The sequence below is a fragment of the Gopherus evgoodei genome, chromosome 1 (assembly GCF_007399415.2).
Source record: "Gopherus evgoodei ecotype Sinaloan lineage chromosome 1, rGopEvg1_v1.p, whole genome shotgun sequence".
Taxonomy (NCBI): domain Eukaryota; kingdom Metazoa; phylum Chordata; order Testudines; family Testudinidae; genus Gopherus; species Gopherus evgoodei.
The window spans coordinates 140,287,470-140,307,826 of NC_044322.1; the positions used below are offsets into that span (position 1 = coordinate 140,287,470).

Genomic DNA, 20,357 nt, shown 5'->3' on the forward strand with positions numbered 1-20,357 from the left:
TGGAGAGCAGCAGCTGCTGGCCAGAAGTGCAGCTCTGAAACCAGAGCTACTGCTGGCAGCAGTGCAGAAGTAAGGATGACGTGGTATGTTATTGCCACCCTTACTTCAGTACTGCTGCTGGTGGGATGCTGCCTGCAAAGCTGGGTGCCTGGCCAACAGCTGCTGCTCTCTGGCTGACCAGCTCTGAAGGCAGCACAGATGTAAGGGTGACAATACTGCAAGCCTCCTAAAATAATCTTGCGACCCCCCTGCAACTCCCTTTTGGGTCAGGACCCCCTATTTGAGAAATGCTGGTCTCCGCTGCGAAATCTATATAGTATAGGGTAAAAACACACAAAAGACCAGATTTCAGAGGGGAAGAACAGATTTCGTGGTCCGTGATGTGTTTTTCATGGCGGTAAATTTGGTAGGGTCTTATGTATGTGCAACGGTCTATACTGGCTCTGCACATCCCAGGGATGCATCATATGTCAGGCATGTTCTTGGGTGGGGAAGGTGGCTTATAGGCCAGGGCTCTTTTGTGGCCACTTTTCATGGGCATAGTCAGCAGAAAAGGGCCGCAGGTCAGGAATGAATTTTCCTTCCTCCCCCTGACCAATCCTACAAGCTCCAGCTCGTCAACTTGTGTAAAGCATAGTTCAGTTGAGGGAAATGGAGCTGCAGTTTACATCAGCTGGGGATCTGGCCAGCACTACATCTGGGATCCATTTGCAACTCTATCAGCACCACATTTTTAAACTTAAAAGGAATTTCTTCCTTTGAGATAACAAGTGCTATTAGCTTCCCATTAGAGGGACAAAGTGATACAATTGTCTAAACACCCAGCTGAAGAATTCCATTAACTCAGCTGTCTACTGAGCTTGGTGGATTGGACGTGGCTGCTAACCCCCTTTTCAGTTACAGATGTGGCTTACTATACACTCATTGGTTTGCTATCCGTATAGTTTTTGCCAAAATGTATACACATCTCTGAACCATTCATGAATTTAAAAAGGATAGAAGTTACATAGATTTAAAGGAAACATTTGATGATCAGTAGAAGTATTATACATAATATTATGCCTGATACTCTTTGCTTTCATTTTTTAAAGAAGATTATCTCACCTTTTTTTAACCGAAGTGTCCAATTTTTAGATGCTTCATTCTGGGTATGAGTCTTTGTTAAATTACAGTGTTTCCAGTCATTCACCCAGAGCCTTGAAATTTTAAATTGTTTATTGCTAAATTAGACTCTGTTAAATTGGTATGTAGAGATACCCTGAAGCTGAATAGAATGCAGGTAACAAAGAGAAGCTAATTAACCACTAACACAAAAGAGACAATAATGATGCCCAGAAGCAAACAGCGTCACAGCACTAGTCTGCAAATCATTAGAGAGCCATTTTTTGTTCTCATCTCTGAAGTGTCTCAAGCTTCTATAGATTTTAATTTTGTTTTGCTCTGGAACTATGGCTGTCAGTGAACATTGGAGAAATGGAAATCACTTTAAAACTTGGCAAGAGAACATTGAAGAGCTAAAATACCAGTTTGAATTTGGAATCCAGGTATAATTATGTTTTTGAATTCAGAATCTAAATTTGTTTTTAGAAAGTAGGGCTGTCACAAGCTTTTCCAAGAGAGAATTGTTAGAGCTTAGAGAACTACCAGTTGATGTTACTCCAATCAATCCAACTTTCCACATAATACCAGTTCCTTGCCTTTTCCTCCTCTGTGGATGTCCCTGCCCTTTCTGAAGCCTCAAGGATTCCTTCCTTCCTCTCTCTTTTTTTTTAATTACTACTTTAACTCACTTCATCTTCAGACTGTCATAGTTATAGTCCTTTTTGTGACCTTTAATTCAGAAACTGCCTGATCAGAGGGAAGTTGCTGCAGGGGATGAGCATGCTGCTTTTGCAACATTCCCAGTCTGTGCTCTCCAGAGAATTGAGAGACCAGGATCAGAAATCAAATACTGTTCTCTCTGAATAGCAGGGCAAACACCAATCATCAGGCGCCTGATACAAACCCATTGAAATCAATGGAAAGATGTTACTTCATCAGGCTTTGGATCAGGCCTTAGGTCACCAATTTGCATACAATGGTGGGCCCCATCAGTGTCCCATTTCACTTCCCAGAATGAAGTCAGTTGGGAGGCACTTTGTCAAGGAATGCTGAATAACCTGTGCTGTGCCCTGGGGATGTAATGCTTTGGATGACTTCACAGTATTGGAGTTGTACTGTGTTAACGTGTATGGTGATAATCTGCCAGTAGTGCATCTATATGCCAATGTCTAGTGGGTTTCTTTCTGGCAGGGTGATCTCTATAGCAAGTCAGAAGTGGAATAAACAGTTCTAACATTCCTGTCCCTTAGAAATGATGGAGATACAAACATTGCCGTCATGCTTCCTGTAAGCTGACAGTACCCACTGGTATGTTGACAACCAATGCAGGTAAAACATAGTACAATAGATTCGCTAAGGTATATCTCTAAATTGTCATCTTTAAAAATGAATTACCTTATATTTTCTGAACAACAAAGTGTGGATTATTGCTATGCCTACAAATCCCAGATCTCTTGTCCCCTGAGTCTGAGAACTTTTCAGATCATAGCTTTCTTCTTGAGTATGCTAACTCCGGGCTTCTCAGACTTTTTCACTCTTAACAGTAAAGTGTCTCATGGGCACCTCGCCTCCCATTCACAATGGACAGACCTCCTCCCTGCCATTTGCAATTGTATCACTTCCTTGCAGCAATGGCATTTATGGGAAAATAATATTACATTAGGAGAGTAATGATTTGATTGCTCCTTTTTAATATAATTTAGCAGGTGGAAGCAAGGTTTAGAGTTGCACCACGTGAGGAGTCAGATTTCCATGAGTCATTACCAGCAAGTGCTTTGCAAACCTCCAGTAGTCCAAAGATCACAGTGTGGGCACCTCTGTCCTAAAAAGGAGAGAACAATGTGACAGTACTGTCCCTCTGAATCCACGTATTGTGTAGATGATCTGGCAATATAACCTGTGTTGCTTGCAGCTCCACTTTATCATGTTATACAAACAACTATAACATGACATACAATCTGAAAACCTCTAGCTTTTGTTTCTGGAAATTAATTTCAAGCTATGCCTATTAAGTACATTGCCTCACCAACTTTGTTTTTGTTTCCTCCGGCAGAATGGCCTGCCTTCAGAAGAAAACCCTTACCTTTTTAATGGAGATTTTGTGGATAGGGGGGAAAATTCCACAGAAATACTTATTATCTTGTTTGCCTTTCTTCTTGTCTACCCCAACCATTTACACTTGAACAGAGGGAACCATGAAGACCATATCGTGAATCTGAGGTAACATTTTCTTCTGTTCTTTTTCCATGCAAATGTCACAGAGGTGAATGCCTTTTTGATCATTTTGCTGAGGTTATGATGAATCTAGTTGCCACAGGCTTGTCTCATACAGAAACCAATGTTTTATTGGGCACTCAGATTTTAATGATGCATCTTAATCTAGCAGGGGGAAGGGATATTTCTACTAACCACCTTAAACATGAATCTGATTCATTTCTCACTCAGGACCCAATTCAAAGCCCACTGAAGTCAATCGACTTTGCAGAACTTTCAAGTGTACGAGATTTTGAGGCACAATCCATATTTTGTTTGAATCGGGTTGCCTGTTCCACAGCACTGATAAGGCAGGTGGTGTTCCATCAACAAAGAAGGGACACTCCCTGTCCAAATACGTTGTAACACCAGGAGAAATGCACTAAGATAGGAGCCAGGAGACCATGAGCTAAAATCCCACCTCTAGTGAGCGCTGTTTCTCAGCGTTTATTATTGATCAAGGAGTCCTACCCCAGCCTTAGGAGATAGATTAGCATCAGACTTCCTTCATTGTACAAATAAGATAATTGAGAAGCTGCACAAAGTGATCTCGGGAAAAGCTACGCATGTGGGCAGACCCAAGTCTCATCCATTCAGCCACACTGCATCTCAGAAAAAGATGTGCCAAAGCAACGTTATTAGCTATCCTGACTGTACCCACGGGTCTCACCACCGGACAACACTCCTCCCAGGCACAGGAAGAGAAGCCAGAAATCCTGATCCTCAACATTCTACCGCTGTCTAGCAAATAGTTGCCTGACCAAATAGTTGTGTCCCCCTCTTGTGATCATTACACAGAGGATAAATTGCTCTATTAGCTCAAGTGCTAGAGAGCTATGCATGGGAGCTCAGGTTCAGAATTCAAACCATGTTGCTGTTCCATGGGAGAGGATCCTTATGGTTGCAAATAATGACATTTATTTTCCCAGTATTGTTTTTTAAAAAACTGGTTTGTTTAATTCACACAGTGAGACAATATCCTTAAAAATGGGGTTTATAGTGAAAAAACATAAATCTGTCAATTATGGTGTGACATGCAAGAAAGCTAAGGTGTTCCATGTTAAGGTCATTTGTCACATATTTTGAGTGGTTGTATCACATTGGCTAATTTGAAGGCTGAGAGGTGTGGGGACTTCATTTCACTGAAATCAGTGGAGTTACAATCATATAAAACCAATGGAAGATCAGAATCCTGCCTTTTGTGAAACACAGACATGGTGGGTGAGGTTTTGGAAAGAATGTAAATGACTTAAGAGGACAGTTCCCATTGACTTTCACAGGGACTTGTGCTCTGAAGTCACTTGGGTGCCTTTGAATTGCATGAAGTTTCTCTTTTGCTAATGGGCAAGAGCCCACCAATTCCTTTTGCTCTGGCTTCTGTTTCTGCCCAGAAAGTTCTGGCTCCATTAACATTCAGTCATCCATTAACTGGTCAAAACTCATCCTCAACTAAATGAATCGGAGAGTAGAGGAAAGCCATTTGTGCACATGGTTAGATCAGGAAAATGTCTGGAAAAGTTATGAGGGATGGAAGAGGAAAAGAGGGAATGGAGAATTCCTAGAAGTTACTGTAGTCCTCATTTTTTGTAATGATTATTGTTAAAGATTTACAGTGTGTGCACTGGCTATAATGGCAGATGTGTTGAATCATAGAAGCTATTGCAGGGTTATAGTGAAAAGTGATCATGCAAAAAGCCAGTTTGTGATGCTGCCTCTGTTTTTTCAGATATGGCTTCACAAAAGAAGTTATGAAGAAGTACCGGGTAAGATATCCTCTCTCCCCCCCCCTTATTTGCCTCCAACATGTGCAAACTGAAGTGTGTGTCAGCAAGACAGTTTGCTCTCAGGAATGTAGTGCAAATACAGAATAATTCCTTCAAGATAAATGGAATTATTTTGCATTTACAAAAGTATAATCATGAGATTAGAATTTGAACTGTTAGTTTTATTTATGTCCAGAGATATATGAGATGAAATAGGAAAAGTTTATGAAGCCAAACAGTAAACATCAGAAAAAAATGAAGCTAAAAGAGCAACAAAATGATCAAGGCATAATCAAGTATTCCTGAAGGTAAATTGTGTAATGTATATATTCATACTATACTTCTGGGTTAAACCAATGGACAGAATTGTTCATACAGATTGTTGAAGTCCGAGCAAAACAATGAGGTCAAAAGAAACTTCTACAATATTTACTTGTTGTGATTAGCACCAAAGGCTTTCTAGAATGATATCTAATAAAATAATACCTTTTACAGTCCCATGGCAAAAAAATTTTAAATCTTCTGCAAGATGTTTACAGCTGGCTTCCCCTTGCCACTGTAATTGACAGCAAAGTACTAATCGTACATGGAGGAATATCAGACACCACTGACTTGGATTTCCTGAATTTATTTAAGAGAAATAAGGTAAGAGACCATGCTTCTATACTGTTACCTTTATTCTGTTTAGTATCAGAGGGGTAGCTGTGTTAGTCTGGATCTGTAAAAAAGCAACAACGAGTCCTATGGCACCTTAAAGACTAACAAATGTATTGGAGCATGAGCTTTCGTGAGTGAATACCCACTTCGTCAGATGCATGTAATGGAAATTTCCAGAGACAGGTATAAATATGTAGACAAGAATCAGTCTAGAGATAACGAGGTCAGTTCAACCGGGGAGGATGAGGCGCTCTTCTAGCAGTCGAGGTGTGAAAACCAAGGGAGGAGAAACTGCTTTTGTAGTTGCTAGCCATTCATAGGCTTTGTTTAATCCTTAATTCATAATCCACCACGATTTCAACAGCTTCCACCCCACCATCAACCTCAGCCTGGACCAATCTACATAGGGGGTCCACTTCCTAGACACCACAGTACAAATAAGTGACAGTCACATTAACACCTTATACCGAAAACCCACCCACCGCTATCCCTCCAGCTTCCATCCCGGACACACCACACATCCATCGTCTACAGCCAAGCGCTGAAGAACAACCGCATTTGCTCCAATCTCTCAGACAGAGACCAACACCTACAAGATCTCCACCAAGCATTCGCAAAACTACAATACCCGCACAAGGAAATAAGGAAACAGATCAACAGAGCCAGACGTGTACCCAGAAGCCTCCTACTGCAAGACAAACCCAAGAAAGAAACCAACAGGACTCCACTGGCCATCACCTACAGTCCTCAGCTTAAACCTCTCCAACACATCATCAGGGATCTACAACCCATCCTGGACAATGATCCCACATTTTCACAGGCCTTGAGTGGTAGGCTAGTCCTCGCCCACAGACAACCTGCCAACCTTAAGCATATTCTCACCAGCAACCACACACTGCACCATAGTAACTCTAACTCAGGAACCAATCCATGCAGCAAACCTCGATGCCAACTCTGCCCACATATCTACACCAGTGACACCATCACAGGACCTAACCAGATCAGCTACAACATCACTGGTTCATTCACCTGCAGGTCCACCAATGTTATATACGCCATCATATATCAGCAATGCCCCTCTGCTTTGTACATCGGCCAAACTGGAGAGTGCCTATGTAAAAGGATAAATGGACACAAGTCAGATATTAGGAATGGCAATATACAAAAACCTGTAGGAGAACACTTCAACCTCCCTGGACACACAATAGCAGATTTAAAGGTAGCCATCCTACAGCAAAAAAACTTCCGGACCAGACTTCAAAGATACTGAGCTTCAGTTCATCTGCAAATTTGACACCATCAGCTCAGGATTAAACAAAGACTGTGAATGGCTAGCTAGCTACAAAAGCAGTTTCTCCTCCTTTGGTGTTCATACCTCAACTGCTAGAAGAGGGCCTCATCCTCTCTGACTGAACTAACCTCGTTATCTCTAGACTGATTCTTGCCTGCATATTTATACCTGCCTCTGGAAATTTCCATTACATGCGTCTGACGAAGTGGGTATTCACCCACGAAAGGTTATGCTCCAATACGTCTGTTAGTCTATAAGGTGCCACAGGACTCTTTGTTGCTTTTTATTCTGTTTGTGATCTCTGAAAGTGTTTATTAGTAAAAATATTATGGTAAAGTTATCTAAGCATTTTATAGATTTAGAGAAGACAGTAGATATAACCTAAAGAAAATACAGCAAAATAGAGACAATGACTTCTTCAGAAGGAAACATTTGTGATGAACGGTGCCAATGGATATTTTGAGCTGGTGTAAATGAGTGTAGGTCCATTGAGATCAGTGGAGCTACACCAATTTACACCACCTGAGCATCTGACCCAGTATATAGTAAGACCATATGTTTGCTTAGAAAATATGAAAATTACCTTATTTTAACGACTCACGGAAGTTTCAGGAGAACTAGGAAATCTATCAGTGTGTGAATTTCTTCCTTTTCCATACAGTTCAACTTTCCTTTAGTGATAGTTGTGCACTGGGGCCCCAGCCCTACAATCTGATCTGTGCAAGCAGAATCCCTCAGCCTGCATGGAGCTACTTCACACCTGGGTGAAATCCCACGGAAGTCAAGGGTCTCTGCCTATTTGGATCCTGTTTCAGGATCAGGCCTAGGGGCAGCCAAAATTCCACTTTTCATAATTGAAACAAACTCAGAAGACAAGAGGTCAAATTCAGCCCTGAGATTAAGCGGGTGCAACTCCTGCTAAAAACAGTGGACGTTACTAACCTCGAGTCTATGCTTGGTCTGTTATTTGCAGATATTAATGCAGCTTCTGTGCAACTCATAATTAACATGTGAAATCACCTCCACAGGAGAGTAGTGAAATACTTCAGTAAGAGTCAGACATTTATGGGCCGGATTCCAGGCTATGTGCTGCATTCGTGCTATTCCAAATTGATCCCTGGCACAATTTGCTGCCAGAAGCAGTTTCTGATATCTAGCTTTTTTTTTTTTTTTTTTTTTTTTTTGCACGCTACACAATCTCTATTGGGGCCAGCTCATATTTTTGAGTCAGTGCCTGTTTGGGTGTTGGTCAAGATAATGGGGAAAGACAGCTTCTGCTCAGACTCTGGGGAAGAAAATTATGGTAGTAGTAGAATCAATTTTCTTTTTCTTTAATAAATTGTTTAATACACATACTTTTTTGGCTGAAAAAATGAGCTAGTGCAAGTGAATCTCAAAAGAGAATGGAAGAAGCAGCCTAACTCTTTCAAGAAAAGGTTTGTTTTAAAATAAATTGCCATAGCCAACCTATGCAGCTCCAGAAGAGCACTAGCCCTGGTGAACAATCAAGGAGCTTAGTTTTATTTAAAGATATAGTGTCTGATTCACTCTTGGGTTACTTCAGTTTTATCCTGGTGTTAGTCCATTGATTTCAACTGAGTTAAACCAGAGTAATGCTACAGTAAAAAGTGGGGAGTCAGGTCCATGTTTCTCAGAGAATACCATTTCATCCCCAATATTATTGATAAAGGGGCAGATTTTCAGCATAGGTATCTAACTTCCAATGGAATTAGGTACCAAAGTTTCTACCCTGAGTTCAAGAAGTGTATTTGGTGAAAGTTAAAACCCAGAGTTTGAATCCAGAGTTGTGCTGAGTTAATATTTCCGTAAAGGAGCTGTTTTTGAGATATGGAGCATATGATGAAATATGGTGCATCTTTGACTTTTTTGATTTATATAAGCATCAGTAAATATCACTGATGAGTCTGTCTTTTAGATGAAGTCTGTGCTGAGACCACCAAGGCAGGATATTGCTGTCAAAGGAATGACCAGGCCTTCATCATCATCTAGCCATAGAAGACAATACACCAGTGATCTGTTGGATGTTGGGAAGCACATGTGTCTACTTCATGATGGTGTGAACTCTGGCCCACTCCTAGAGGCACGGTATCTAGAATCCAGTGTTTGTATGCCTAGCATGCCTTCAGAATTAACAGCAAAGGAATGGAAACAAGTATGTGAAACCAAATATAGGCTTCTTAAAAAAAAAACCCTATCTGTATAGACAAATGGAATTTATTTTGTGTAAACAGCATGTTTTGATTCTGAGATGTATAGAGAAAACTTTTAACTTCAGACACCATTCTAGGCAGTCAAGGCGATTTCATTATAGCTGAATCTACCTTCTGCCTCTGGTCATTCAGATGCATTTAAAGACATGTCATTCTGTTCTACAAATAAATATGTTTTATGTACTATATTTCCTCAGTGTTCAGTATGTCTCAATAGCAAACATTTCAATCCATTTCAGTAGTATCTGATGCAGTTGAGTGTCCTTGTGTGGTAGGATCTGATAGTACAAAAGGTACTTTTAGTTTAAATGCACTATAATTTCCCAGTCATCAGTCAAAAACTGCCCCTATTGTGTGGTTGCAATGCACACACCAGCAGGCTTGGGGAGCTGGACGCTGACCTGCCCAACAAATCCCAACTGTTCGGATTTCTGGTATGCAGGGCCTGCTGTTTGTCTGGGGAGAAGGGATTTACTTTTGTCATCTTCCCTCCACGTTTGCCTTGTTTACCAAAGAACAAGATTAAGACCTCTGTTTATAGTAATTTAATAAATTGTGACAACTCTGTGATTTTAATTCACAGAGCTGCTTATAATCTGAAAATATAATTGTTAGGCAGGGGGATATTTTCTAAATTTCTCTTTGGTCAGCTCCTTTAAGCAGAAGTGCATGGTTATATTGGCTTCTCTGTAAGCAACTCTCTTCTAAAATAGGAAACCTGTCTCCTGCCACTGACCCATGTGACTTAGGAAGGCAGGTCCTTATACCAATACAATGGAGACTGATAAAACTCTAGTGTAGAACTTGACCATTCTTTTGAAATGTGAGTCTTCCAAAGACAACAGAAAATAAAAAGCAAGTGTTTTGTTCTCTCTTGAGAGTATTAGTTCCTGAAATAGTTTGGAAATACAGGATAAAATCTACCTAGTGATTGACATTTAAAAGCTCAACTCAGATGGCTTTTTTTTAATAAAGGCAAATAAAAAGAGAGGTTTTCCAAGCAAAAGGAATGTACTAGTTTAAGGAAATAAAGAAAACCTGAGAAGACTATACTGGCACTTAGCTGTATCTTATTGTGCTTGGGGACCCTGTAATTGCCATCATTTCTAAATAATCCCCCAGGTTGTTGCCGATGTTGTACTAATTGTCAGTAATCATGTGCGTTGGTTTGCTGTTCAAAGGTGGTTGATATTCTTTGGAGTGACCCAAAAAACCAAAATGGCTGCACACCAAACAAAGTTCGAGGAGGTGGTTGCTACTTTGGGCCTGATGTTACCGCCAGGCTGCTTAAACGGTATAATCTAAAGATGCTGATCAGGTCTCATGAATGTAAACAAGAAGGTTATGAGATCAGCCATGATGGGCAGGTAAGATCGTCACTTATCAAATAAAATGCTGCTGTGAACTTCCCAGAAAACCCCGTAGGAGTAACTTCACACTTATCAACTAAAATGATTGGTGAAAAAGAGTGAGTTCTATAAAATAGATATTGGGAATATTCACAGTACTCATGTGAGGTTGAATCACGAAGTTCTTTTTTAGGCAAAACTCTCCTTGCCTTTGATTTGTTAATGACTGCAAGATGGTGCTGTAGCAATCTGTGCTTTGAAGTTGCTGAAAACCTCTGCTCAAGTTGCACCATCTCCTCCTTAGGAAAGTGCATTTTTTTAAAAGAAGCTTGTCTTTGTGTCTCTGCAAAAGGCTCACTTAAAGGCCCACTGAATGTGAGGACCAGCACTTTGTAATAGAAACATTATAGAGCTTACTGCAAATGCTTCTGCAACTTTTTTTTGCACACTGGAAATTTGTCAGCACAAAAGCTAGTTAGAGCTGCACCACTGAAGGTAGGGAAAGAAACTGAGCTACATTTTTATGCCTGAAATCTTACTGTGGGTAAATTCTAGGACTGGGAAATTGATAGGGAAGATGTTTCTTGGTCATTTCCTGTTGCTTAAGCCTAAAATTCCAATAATCTTTTTGTATCTATGCTAGTCCATTATTATGAGTTTCATTCATTATTACATGGTTTGCGAACTGAGGGTCATGACGAATTTTCCCTCTAATTTTTTACAGCCATGTGCAGAGTGAATTTTGTTATGTGCACCAATATGGAGGTGATGTGTGGTGGGGGTGGGGCCGAGGGGTTTGGAGTGTGGGAGGGGGCTCAGGGCTGGGGCACAGGGTTGGAGTGCAGGGGGGTGAGGTCTCTGCCTGGGGTTGCAGGCTCTGGGGTGGGGCCATGGATGAGGGGTTTGGGGTACAGGAGGAGACTCAGGGCCAGAGGGTTGGAGTGCAGGGGGGTGAGGTCTCTGGCTGAAGGTACGGGCTCTGGGGTGGGGCCAGGGATGGGGGGTTCAGGGTATGACAGTGGTCTCAGGGCTGAGGCAGAGGATTAGGGTGCAGAGGAGTGAGGGCTCTGGATGGGGGGTGGGCTCTGGGGTTGGGCCAGAGATGAGGGGTTTGGAGTACTCTGGGGCTGCAGCAGGGAAAGAGGACTCCCCCCAGCCCTCTCTCACTGCAGCAGGCCGGAGCCACAGGAGAGGCACGTCTCCCCAACTGCTGCAGCTCCAAGCCCAGGGCCATGGCCAGGATGCTTCTTTGCAGCCGTGGCAGCTCTGAGGCCAGGGCCAGGGTCGGGGCACCTCTTCCTGGCTGCAGAAGCTCTGAGGCTGGAGCCAGGGGAGGAGCGCCTTGCAGCAGCAGCTCCAAGGCTGGGGGAGGGGCAGGGCACCTCTCGCCATCTGCGTGGCCCTTGATAGCATGGTGCGCAGCCTTGCAGCTTAAAGGGAACTTAGGTCATGACCACCCTGTCCTTCTCGTGTTGCTATGTGGGAGGTGAGTTCCAGTGAGGGAAAGGTCAAGGCCCACTGTATTTTATGTATGTCAGAGTACATGTTACTTTAATTCCTCCAAGTAATTTCCTTCATCTTTTTGGCCTCTCTCTCTGACACGCATGGCTAGAAGGAAGGGAAGGAGATTCAAAACCATTTAGACCGCAGGGAACTGTTGCCTTTGTGGCAAGTTTAGTTATATGTTGTTTGTATTATAAAGTGAAGTCCTCATGGAACAAATAAAAAATGTAGTCCTGAAGCAGGACTAGAGTTGACATTTTGTTTAGCTGAGCAGCCATTGGCACACTTATAGATTTATTAGGGTTTTACACTTGATTTAATTCATTTTGTAACCTCACAGTCTTTTAAAGCCAGTTTTAAACTTCAGTTCCAAAAAGGGGGCAGCTTTAATCAATCTGATTGATTTCTTTTTTTCTTTTATCAGGTTATCACTATTTTTTCTGCCTCTAACTACTATGAAGATGGCAGCAATCGTGGTGCTTATCTAAAACTGAATCCTGATTTGATACCTCGCTTTGTGCAGTATCAAGTCAGCAAATGCACACGCAAACGGACTCTTCACCAGAGGTACAGTAAGGACAACACATCTAATGAATACATGCATAGGCGCCGACCCCGTGGGTGCTCCAGCCAAGCTCACCCCTCGCACCCCACCCGCCCGCCAGTGGCCCCTGCCAATCAGCTCCTCCTGTTCTTCCCAGAGCCTCCTGAACAGCTGGGGAGGCACTGGGATGGAGTGGGGAGGAGCATGGATGAGGAGTGCTCGAGGAGGGGGTGAAAAAGGTGGGGCAGGGGTGGAGCAGGGATGGGAAGAGGTGGGGTGGTGATGGGGCCTTGAGGGAAGGGATGGAGTGGGGGTGAGGCGTGGGGCTAAGTGGGGATTGAGCACCCCCAGGGAAAATTAGAAGCCAGCACCTGTGGATACATGTACAGTGTATCAATATGAACCCAGAATGTATGAATTTTTCATGGTAGAAGTTACATGAGAGGTTTAATTGTATTTGCACAGCTCTTTGTTACTTGGTTTTCTTTTTTTTAATGGATTTAAAACAAATGTGATAACAGATAAAAGGGGTTCCAACAGCTCTAATTTGATCTGAGTTATTTGCAGTGGTATAAAGAGATTCATGGATTTGAATTGTATAAGACAGCAAATGTATAGGATATATGTAGGGCCTGATTCGCCATTGTATGACAGCATTTTCACGCTGATGTAATGCCGTGGCATAAAACTGGAGGAATACTGGTGTGAATCAGGCCCAAGAATTTTGTCAGCACAGTTCTGCCATGCCTGGCACTAGAGTCAGCTTTGCTAATGTAAAGGACTTATAACTTGACTGTGTAATGTCTGCCATAAATAACTGAGCCACCAGATAAGCTCAGACAATTCTTTTTGGGTTTTTAATGTCACTGTTTTAGGAGGGCTTATTGCAGGGCTCCTAAACTGAGATTGTTTGTTACAGAGGATTGGTACACAATAAATACTGCATATGGAAAAATTTGAAGAGCTAGAGAATTTCAACCCTTTAATCGTCCACTCTGATTATTTTCTTCATAGAGTGAGCGTAGTTGAATGGGCTGCATTAAAGTCATTACGAGAGAAACTTTACTCCCGGAGATCAGAACTCATTGCAGCTTTCAGACAGTATGACCCAAATTACACAGGTAATGAAACCAACCACACTTCTCCTTTCATTTGCAAATGAAAGTAATGAGCTCTTAAAATTAAGTTGCCCTCATTGTCATTGTATAGGACTAAAAATCCACGCTATCTAAAATGTAGTCAACAGCTATTAAATATCTGGATTTGTATTATTATTTTATTATATTATTAATATAACATTATTTCTTCTGTGTAGTAGGATAGTTTCCTGTGTAAAGGCATACAGACACTGCATAGAACAAACTTCCCCCAAACTGGAGTGCATCAAGAGTACCGTTTGTCTTAATACTTGATACGTATCAGGAACACAACATATTTGTCACATGAATGACACCCACTGAGGCAACTGTAATCTGTAAAATACACGATTAAACAAAGGAAGAGCCTATTTCTGTGAGACTGAGTGTCCCCATTCCCAATGAAGTCAGTAGGAGTTAAGGGCCCTCAGCACCTTACACGAGGTGCTCAACACTTCAAAGGCCTTAAATATGCCTGTGAAAAGGTTGCTGTTGGATGCCATTGGAGTAGGTCTAGAAAGCGGTCTCCTGCTTTGCCCTTCATCACTGGATCTTTGCCAGTGCTTATGTAAGTACAAGGCAGAGTAGAAGAATATGCCAGAGAATCAAGGACGCATCATAGTACACTGCTGGGTGGAGGTCTTGTGAAGAATTTCAGGGTTTTGCATTTGTGAGGTTTGACGAACAGACCCAAGTCATGCCAGGTGGGTGTAGGTTTCACGAGCTCCCAGAGTGCCCCATAAGTGAGGTGATAGTCTGAAGAATGTCCCTGGCTCAAGCATCAGCCGCTCCATTTTCTGTCCAAAGAATATGCCGCGCAGTTAGATTCCATACCTTTGAGTGTCAATCTGCCATCTTCCACCACATGACACACAACACTTTGTACTACCCCATTTAGGCCCAGCGGGTTTCTTGTTCCTAGGAATTAGGAACTGCACAAAAGCTTCTTCCAAGTCAGCAGTGTCCAGAGCTGCCTCTCACTGTATTGCAGCACAAGGTTTCTGAAAACGGGGGATGGAGGTGGGGAGAAACTTGACCGGTTCACTTATTCATGTAGGAGTCTGATAGATTCTGTTGGATCCTGTGTAGCTCTGTTATAGGAGAGCTTTGAAGTGTGGAATTGTTTGATTATCCAGCCTGATTTGCTGCCTCAGTGGCTGGGGAGTCTCCAATTACTCTTTGTATGGGAAACTATCTCATGTTTCCCAGGAGGTGGGGTTTAGGTGTGACAGTTAGTCAGTGATCAGAGGGGTAGCTGTGTTAGTCTGGATCTGTAAAAAGTGACAAAGAGTCCTGTGGCACCTTATAGACTGACAGACATATTTGAGCATAAGCTTTCGTGGGTGAATTCCCACTTCGTCAGATGCATGCTTCTTTCCAGGTGAAATGAGTGAAGGCGTTGGCATTGAAGTCCAGGCCTCAGGGCCTTAAGCATCATACTGGAAGAGGAATCCAACTAAGAAAGAAGTGGGCAGCTGAAGAAATTCACAGATAGAAAATGCCCCAACTATGAGAGTGAGGGTTTGAGCGGGGACAAGTCCAGCAGTGCTAAGGCAGTCTCTGCCTCGGGAGCATTTCCAAACTCCTCTGTTGCTAGACATCTTCAGAAAGCTATGTCGGTGTGGAACTGAGGTCAAGGGTAAAAAGTCAGAGAGTGAGCACCTCTGCCAGATAGTCTGACAAGTCCCAAGAATGGGTGAAGCTTTCAGGCAGTTCACTAGAGAACATAAACACTGAGGGTATGGCTACACTTACAGTTGTACAGCACTGGGAGTTACAGCTGTCTTCATACAGCTGTGTAGGGCCAGCGCTGCAGTGTGGCCACACTGACAGCTACCAGCGCTGCAGTGTGGCCATATTTGCAGCATTTGCAGCACTGTTAGGAGTGGCTGAACAGGCATTCTGGGATACCTCCGAATACCTCTGGAGGCCAATTACAGCGCTTTTGGTGGCCACACTGGCAGAGCAGTGCTGCATCACCAGCGCTGCAGTCGTTATACCCCAGGCAGAGCAGGAGTATAGCCAGCACTGCAGCCAGGGAGATGCAGCACTGTATGTGCCTTGCAAATGTGGACGGTGAGTAAGTTGCAGCGCTGTAAACCCACCACGAGCGCTGCAACTCTCCAGTGTAGCCAAGCCCTGAGGTATCAAGTGAAGGTAAATCTGTGGTGGTTTGACATTGGATGGACTTTTTGCATAGGAATAGGGATTGAAATCTTGGGGCACCGAAAATCTTTTCCTCCTGACAGTACCTCACCTGATGTCCTTTAAAGGTGATAACCCAAATGTTAATGTCATAAACACCTTTTCAGAGCTAAACAGTCAAGTTACATTTTCTAGGTCTTATGTTGCCCTGTCAGCTGTGCATGGTAATATAGCTACAGTACATGTTTGCAGGACCTCAAATCTGTAACATTTCTTTTGAATAAAGTAATTGCTCAGTATACAGTTATTTCAAAAGTACTGAAACACTTTAAATATTATCTAGTTTTTCTGTGTCAAAGAATATCTGCATTAGATTATTCTACAACTTGTTAAAAAAAACAGCAACAAAAATGGCTAGCAGTTAGTATGAGTGTGGTGTTCGGCATGCATAATTTATAACCATGAAATGATCCATTTTGACAGGAAGAATTTCTGCCACTGAATGGGCCTCAGCAATGGAATCTGTTTTACATCTGGATCTCCCATGGAGGACTCTGCGTTCTCGGTTGGTGCAGCTTGCTCCAGATGGAAGTGTCGAGTATCTTTCATGTTTTAATGATTTGGAAATAGAGCCAGCCATAAAAGAGGTAAGAGGAAAAAGAGTCATATCCAAATCTTAGAGGAACATTTTCTTGGAAGCTGGCTGCTAAGGGCCAGATTTTCAAAAATGTTCAGCACTCACAATTGAGACCAGAATTTCAAAACACTCAATTTCCATATAGGAAGTTAAATAAAATGGTCATATTTTCAAAAAGTGCTAAATAGGATGTGAGCTCTTTTAACATCTCTCCATTTATTAAAGTGACTTAAAGGTTTTTCTACGCTGTTAAGTGAAGGCCTGACTGTTGTCTGGGTAGGCATACCTTTAATTTATCTAGCATTAGTAACAGTGGCAGTGAACACATGGTGGCATGAGCTTGTACTTGGGCTAGCCACCTGAGTGCAAGTCTGCTGGGGACCCTGGGTACATGTGCAGGTTGCAAGGCTGTGCTGAAGCCTGTGCTTCCATTTCTAATGTTAGCTGTGCTAGCTAGATTAAAGCTGCTATGGGTATGCTACTGTGCTTCAGTCATGATTTCACTTGCAGTGTGAATTTACCTAAACAAAAACAAAGAGAAGTCTGGTGGCACTTTAAAGACTAAGATTTATTTGGGCATAAGCTTTCATGGGTAAAAACCCACTTCAGATCCATGGACATCTAAACAGGAGCACTTGAGTGCTGAGCCCTTTTGCAAGTCTGGTCTGTAGTTGAAGTTTCCATTTTTTTCAAAGTAAGAACAGCTGGGTCACTTTCCATATGCACCTCTAAGTTGTGTGTCTTTGAGTGCATAATATGCAGCACCCCCAACAGGTTATTTGCGCTTTCATTAATAATCACTGATCATAGATGTGAAAGGCTCCTTATCCCAGTGACAATTCTCTTATCCATTTCGTGGCAATGTATCTGGCAGTTGAAAGACAGACAGATACTGTCTACTGCTGTTTTTTCAGGGCCGAGGAGAAATTCCCGCTTGGAATCTGTACTGAAGGAGTCTTTTTAATATTTGAAAATGTATGCTTTGTGTATTTGTTTTGTTTTTTAGACTGGCACAATGTCTGTCCTGTTTGTTACTCTAAATCAGATTGAGGTATGATCTGCCCATGGTATGTAATTTGAAAATCTTTTTAGGTTCAACCAGCTTTGGTGGAAACCCTGTACAGATACAGAACTGATCTGGAGATAATCTTTAACATCATTGACAAAGATCATTCAGGTACATGAGGGTAATTTCTGCTTACAACTACACATCTATGAAGCATATATTTGTTGTTATTGTGTGTAAGTGATGTGTGTCTTAGGCGACCCTTACATAGCAAATAAATTCAAATGGTGATAGGTGGCAGATAGCCCTTTTGAGGGGAGACAGGTGAGCTGAACAGTGCACTGCTTCTCTCTTCTGTCTCCTTAGGTCTGATTTCCATTGAGGAATTTCGCCAGACGTGGAAACTCTTCAATTCTCATCTCAAAATCGACATAGATGATGAATCCATTGACAAGCTAGCCCGCAGCATTGACTTCAACAAAGATGGCAACATTGACTTCAATGAATTTTTAGAGGCCTTTCATGTGGTTAATAAATTTGAAAACAAGTAGAACCGAATTAATTTCAGAAGTTCTTGTCCGTAGCTTGACTATCTGCCAGTGATGATATGCTGCACTGAGAAATGTAATGCCTGTCTGAGAAAGAAGGGACTGCATGGTAAACATATGAGGTGGATAACCAGAAGCATGGTTCTGTTTGGGGAAGTCATTTTTTAGCCAGTTGTAAACTGTGGACAGCTGCTAGACTGGAGAATATTAATGATGAGAGAGAAGAGACAAAAAACTTTAACATGCTTCTTATGAGGTGGTCACCTGATGGTAGAGCAGGACACTGCCATCTTAGCAACTTGTTTGATTCCAGTCCTTGTTTCTTTATCACTTGACCATTGGGAACTTGATCACTGCCAGTGTAGCTCCTTTAACCCTGTGGGAAGTTAAGATGAACTTCTTTGTGTGGCTCAACAACAGTCCTCACAGATTAGAAGAATTGATGTACTCTGAAGGAAGCCCTTTCTGATAGGGAAAAGTAGAGAGATCCTTCGGACCAGCTATCCTGTGGTTGAAAACTGAGAGCAGAAACACCCATTTACAGAAATTATTCTACACTTAAACTAGTATTTTGCATGATGATAATAAATTAATAACTTCAGCTCACTACTACCTCTTTTACTATTGTTTACATACATAGCCTATTATTTAAATACAGAAAGTGCATGATCTTGTTACTGATTCCCCCATGCGCTAGGGTAGTTAATAAACGTTCTTTTGAAAAGCCTTCCCTTATGTGTTTTTTCTGAATAGGTCTTATTATGATAAGAATGGAGATCCATTAAGTTTAAACTCAAAGAACGTTACTGTCTTTAATGGGCATAAATATGTGGTCAATAACAGAATAAAAATCTTAGCTTTCAAAGCAATTAGAAATGCGGTATATTATCCTGCTTCACTGCTCTTGGTATTGTATGGATCACACAGTAAAATGTTGATTTCCTCCATAAATAACTTGAGTATTTTATTAAAGAGGAATTGATTAAGAAAATGATGGTAATAAGGAAGCTTGGTGGCACTGAGCATGAGATGCTTCAACATAGCAAAGAAAAAGTTCTTGGATTTTAACATCATATGGAATGGGGTCATGGAACATAGCAATACAAGAGGTTTAGATTCCAAGAAAGCAATGTGTGAGATATTAAGAAAATGACTGAGCTTGGTACAGTGGGAGGAAGAATTTCAATGTATGTTTGGAACAATACTGGAACATTCTGTGCCATCATAAACTGCAACAAATGACACTTCCTCTGAAAGAGAATAAAAGAAAGAAAGAATAATAGGTGGCCAGTGTGACTCTAGAAGGGACTGCTTAGTGATATTAAGGTTAGCAGAAGAAATAGTATTTGTGTGTGCAGAGAATTAGCTTGCAAAAAAGCAGAATCAACTAGTGTGATACAAGGGGGATAAGTGGAGTAATAAAGGCCTATAGGTGAGCTTGTGAAGTCTTACTTTAACAACAAAATGTTCTGGCCATTGGGGCCTAATCCCACTCTCACTGAAGTCTAAGAATATTTTTCCATTGACTTCATTGGAAGGATCAGTGCCAGTTAGAAGCCCTGAAGACCTTGTGAGTACTGCATGAAGAGGTGTCAGTAAGAAGCATGTTTGGATGACACTTGTCTGAGGTTTGAAGGCAGTGAACTCATGAGTTTACTTGAATCATTCCAATTATTTTTCAAGCACAGAGAACAAGGAAGGTACCACAGGACTGGAAAAAATAACGGTGGTACAGCACTCGAAAACAGAATGGGAGGGAAATGATCTTCCAGATAGCTTCCTTACTTTTCAGTTGTAATTGGGGTAAAATATGCTTGTGCTGTAGATTTGCATTTATATATTTTGACTGTTTTAGGTGATTTGACAATTCACACTTAGAATTGTCTACTCACATGAATAGACTAGTGCTATCCTAGGCCTAAAACAGTACTCCTTATCCAAGCAAAACTCCCATTATTTATTATTTGTAATGGGAATTTTGCTTGAGACAGAAGTACAGGATCTCGGTGTTTTGTTTTTAATTGACTTCAGCAAACTTTGTGTCATGCCTATAGTGTTTAGATACTTTCGTGCTTAGTGCTTGTAGGGGGGTGGTCACCCCGCTCCAGTCAGAAAGGGGTTAAAAGCAGCTTGGGTAGTCAGCCACAGGTATAGCTGACCCAAATAGGGCACAGCTGGCCCTGATAAAAGGCC

The 20,357-nt window shown here is 41.8% G+C and overlaps 1 protein-coding gene across 8 annotated transcripts in view; it reads left to right on the forward strand.

Annotated features, from left to right (window-relative positions):
• PPEF1 (protein phosphatase with EF-hand domain 1) overlaps nt 1-19,749 on the forward strand; it is a 64,444-nt gene extending 44,695 nt beyond the window's left edge. For 7 of the 8 annotated variants that reach the window (XM_030574197.1, XM_030574196.1, XM_030574198.1 and 4 more), the window contains 10 exons: nt 3,155-3,321; nt 5,081-5,117; nt 5,613-5,762; nt 9,002-9,238; nt 10,478-10,663; nt 12,573-12,715; nt 13,707-13,813; nt 16,457-16,620; nt 17,703-17,787; nt 17,983-19,749. In XM_030574197.1, the coding sequence (XP_030430057.1) occupies nt 3,155-3,321; nt 5,081-5,117; nt 5,613-5,762; nt 9,002-9,238; nt 10,478-10,663; nt 12,573-12,715; nt 13,707-13,813; nt 16,457-16,620; nt 17,703-17,787; nt 17,983-18,167 (1,461 nt within the window). In that variant the 3' untranslated portion in view covers nt 18,168-19,749. The remainder of the gene's footprint in view (nt 1-3,154; nt 3,322-5,080; nt 5,118-5,612; nt 5,763-9,001; nt 9,239-10,477; nt 10,664-12,572; nt 12,716-13,706; nt 13,814-16,456; nt 16,621-17,702; nt 17,788-17,982) is intronic. The other variant, XM_030574209.1, reaches the window with a different exon arrangement.
• The last annotated feature ends 608 nt before the right edge of the window (nt 19,750-20,357 follow it).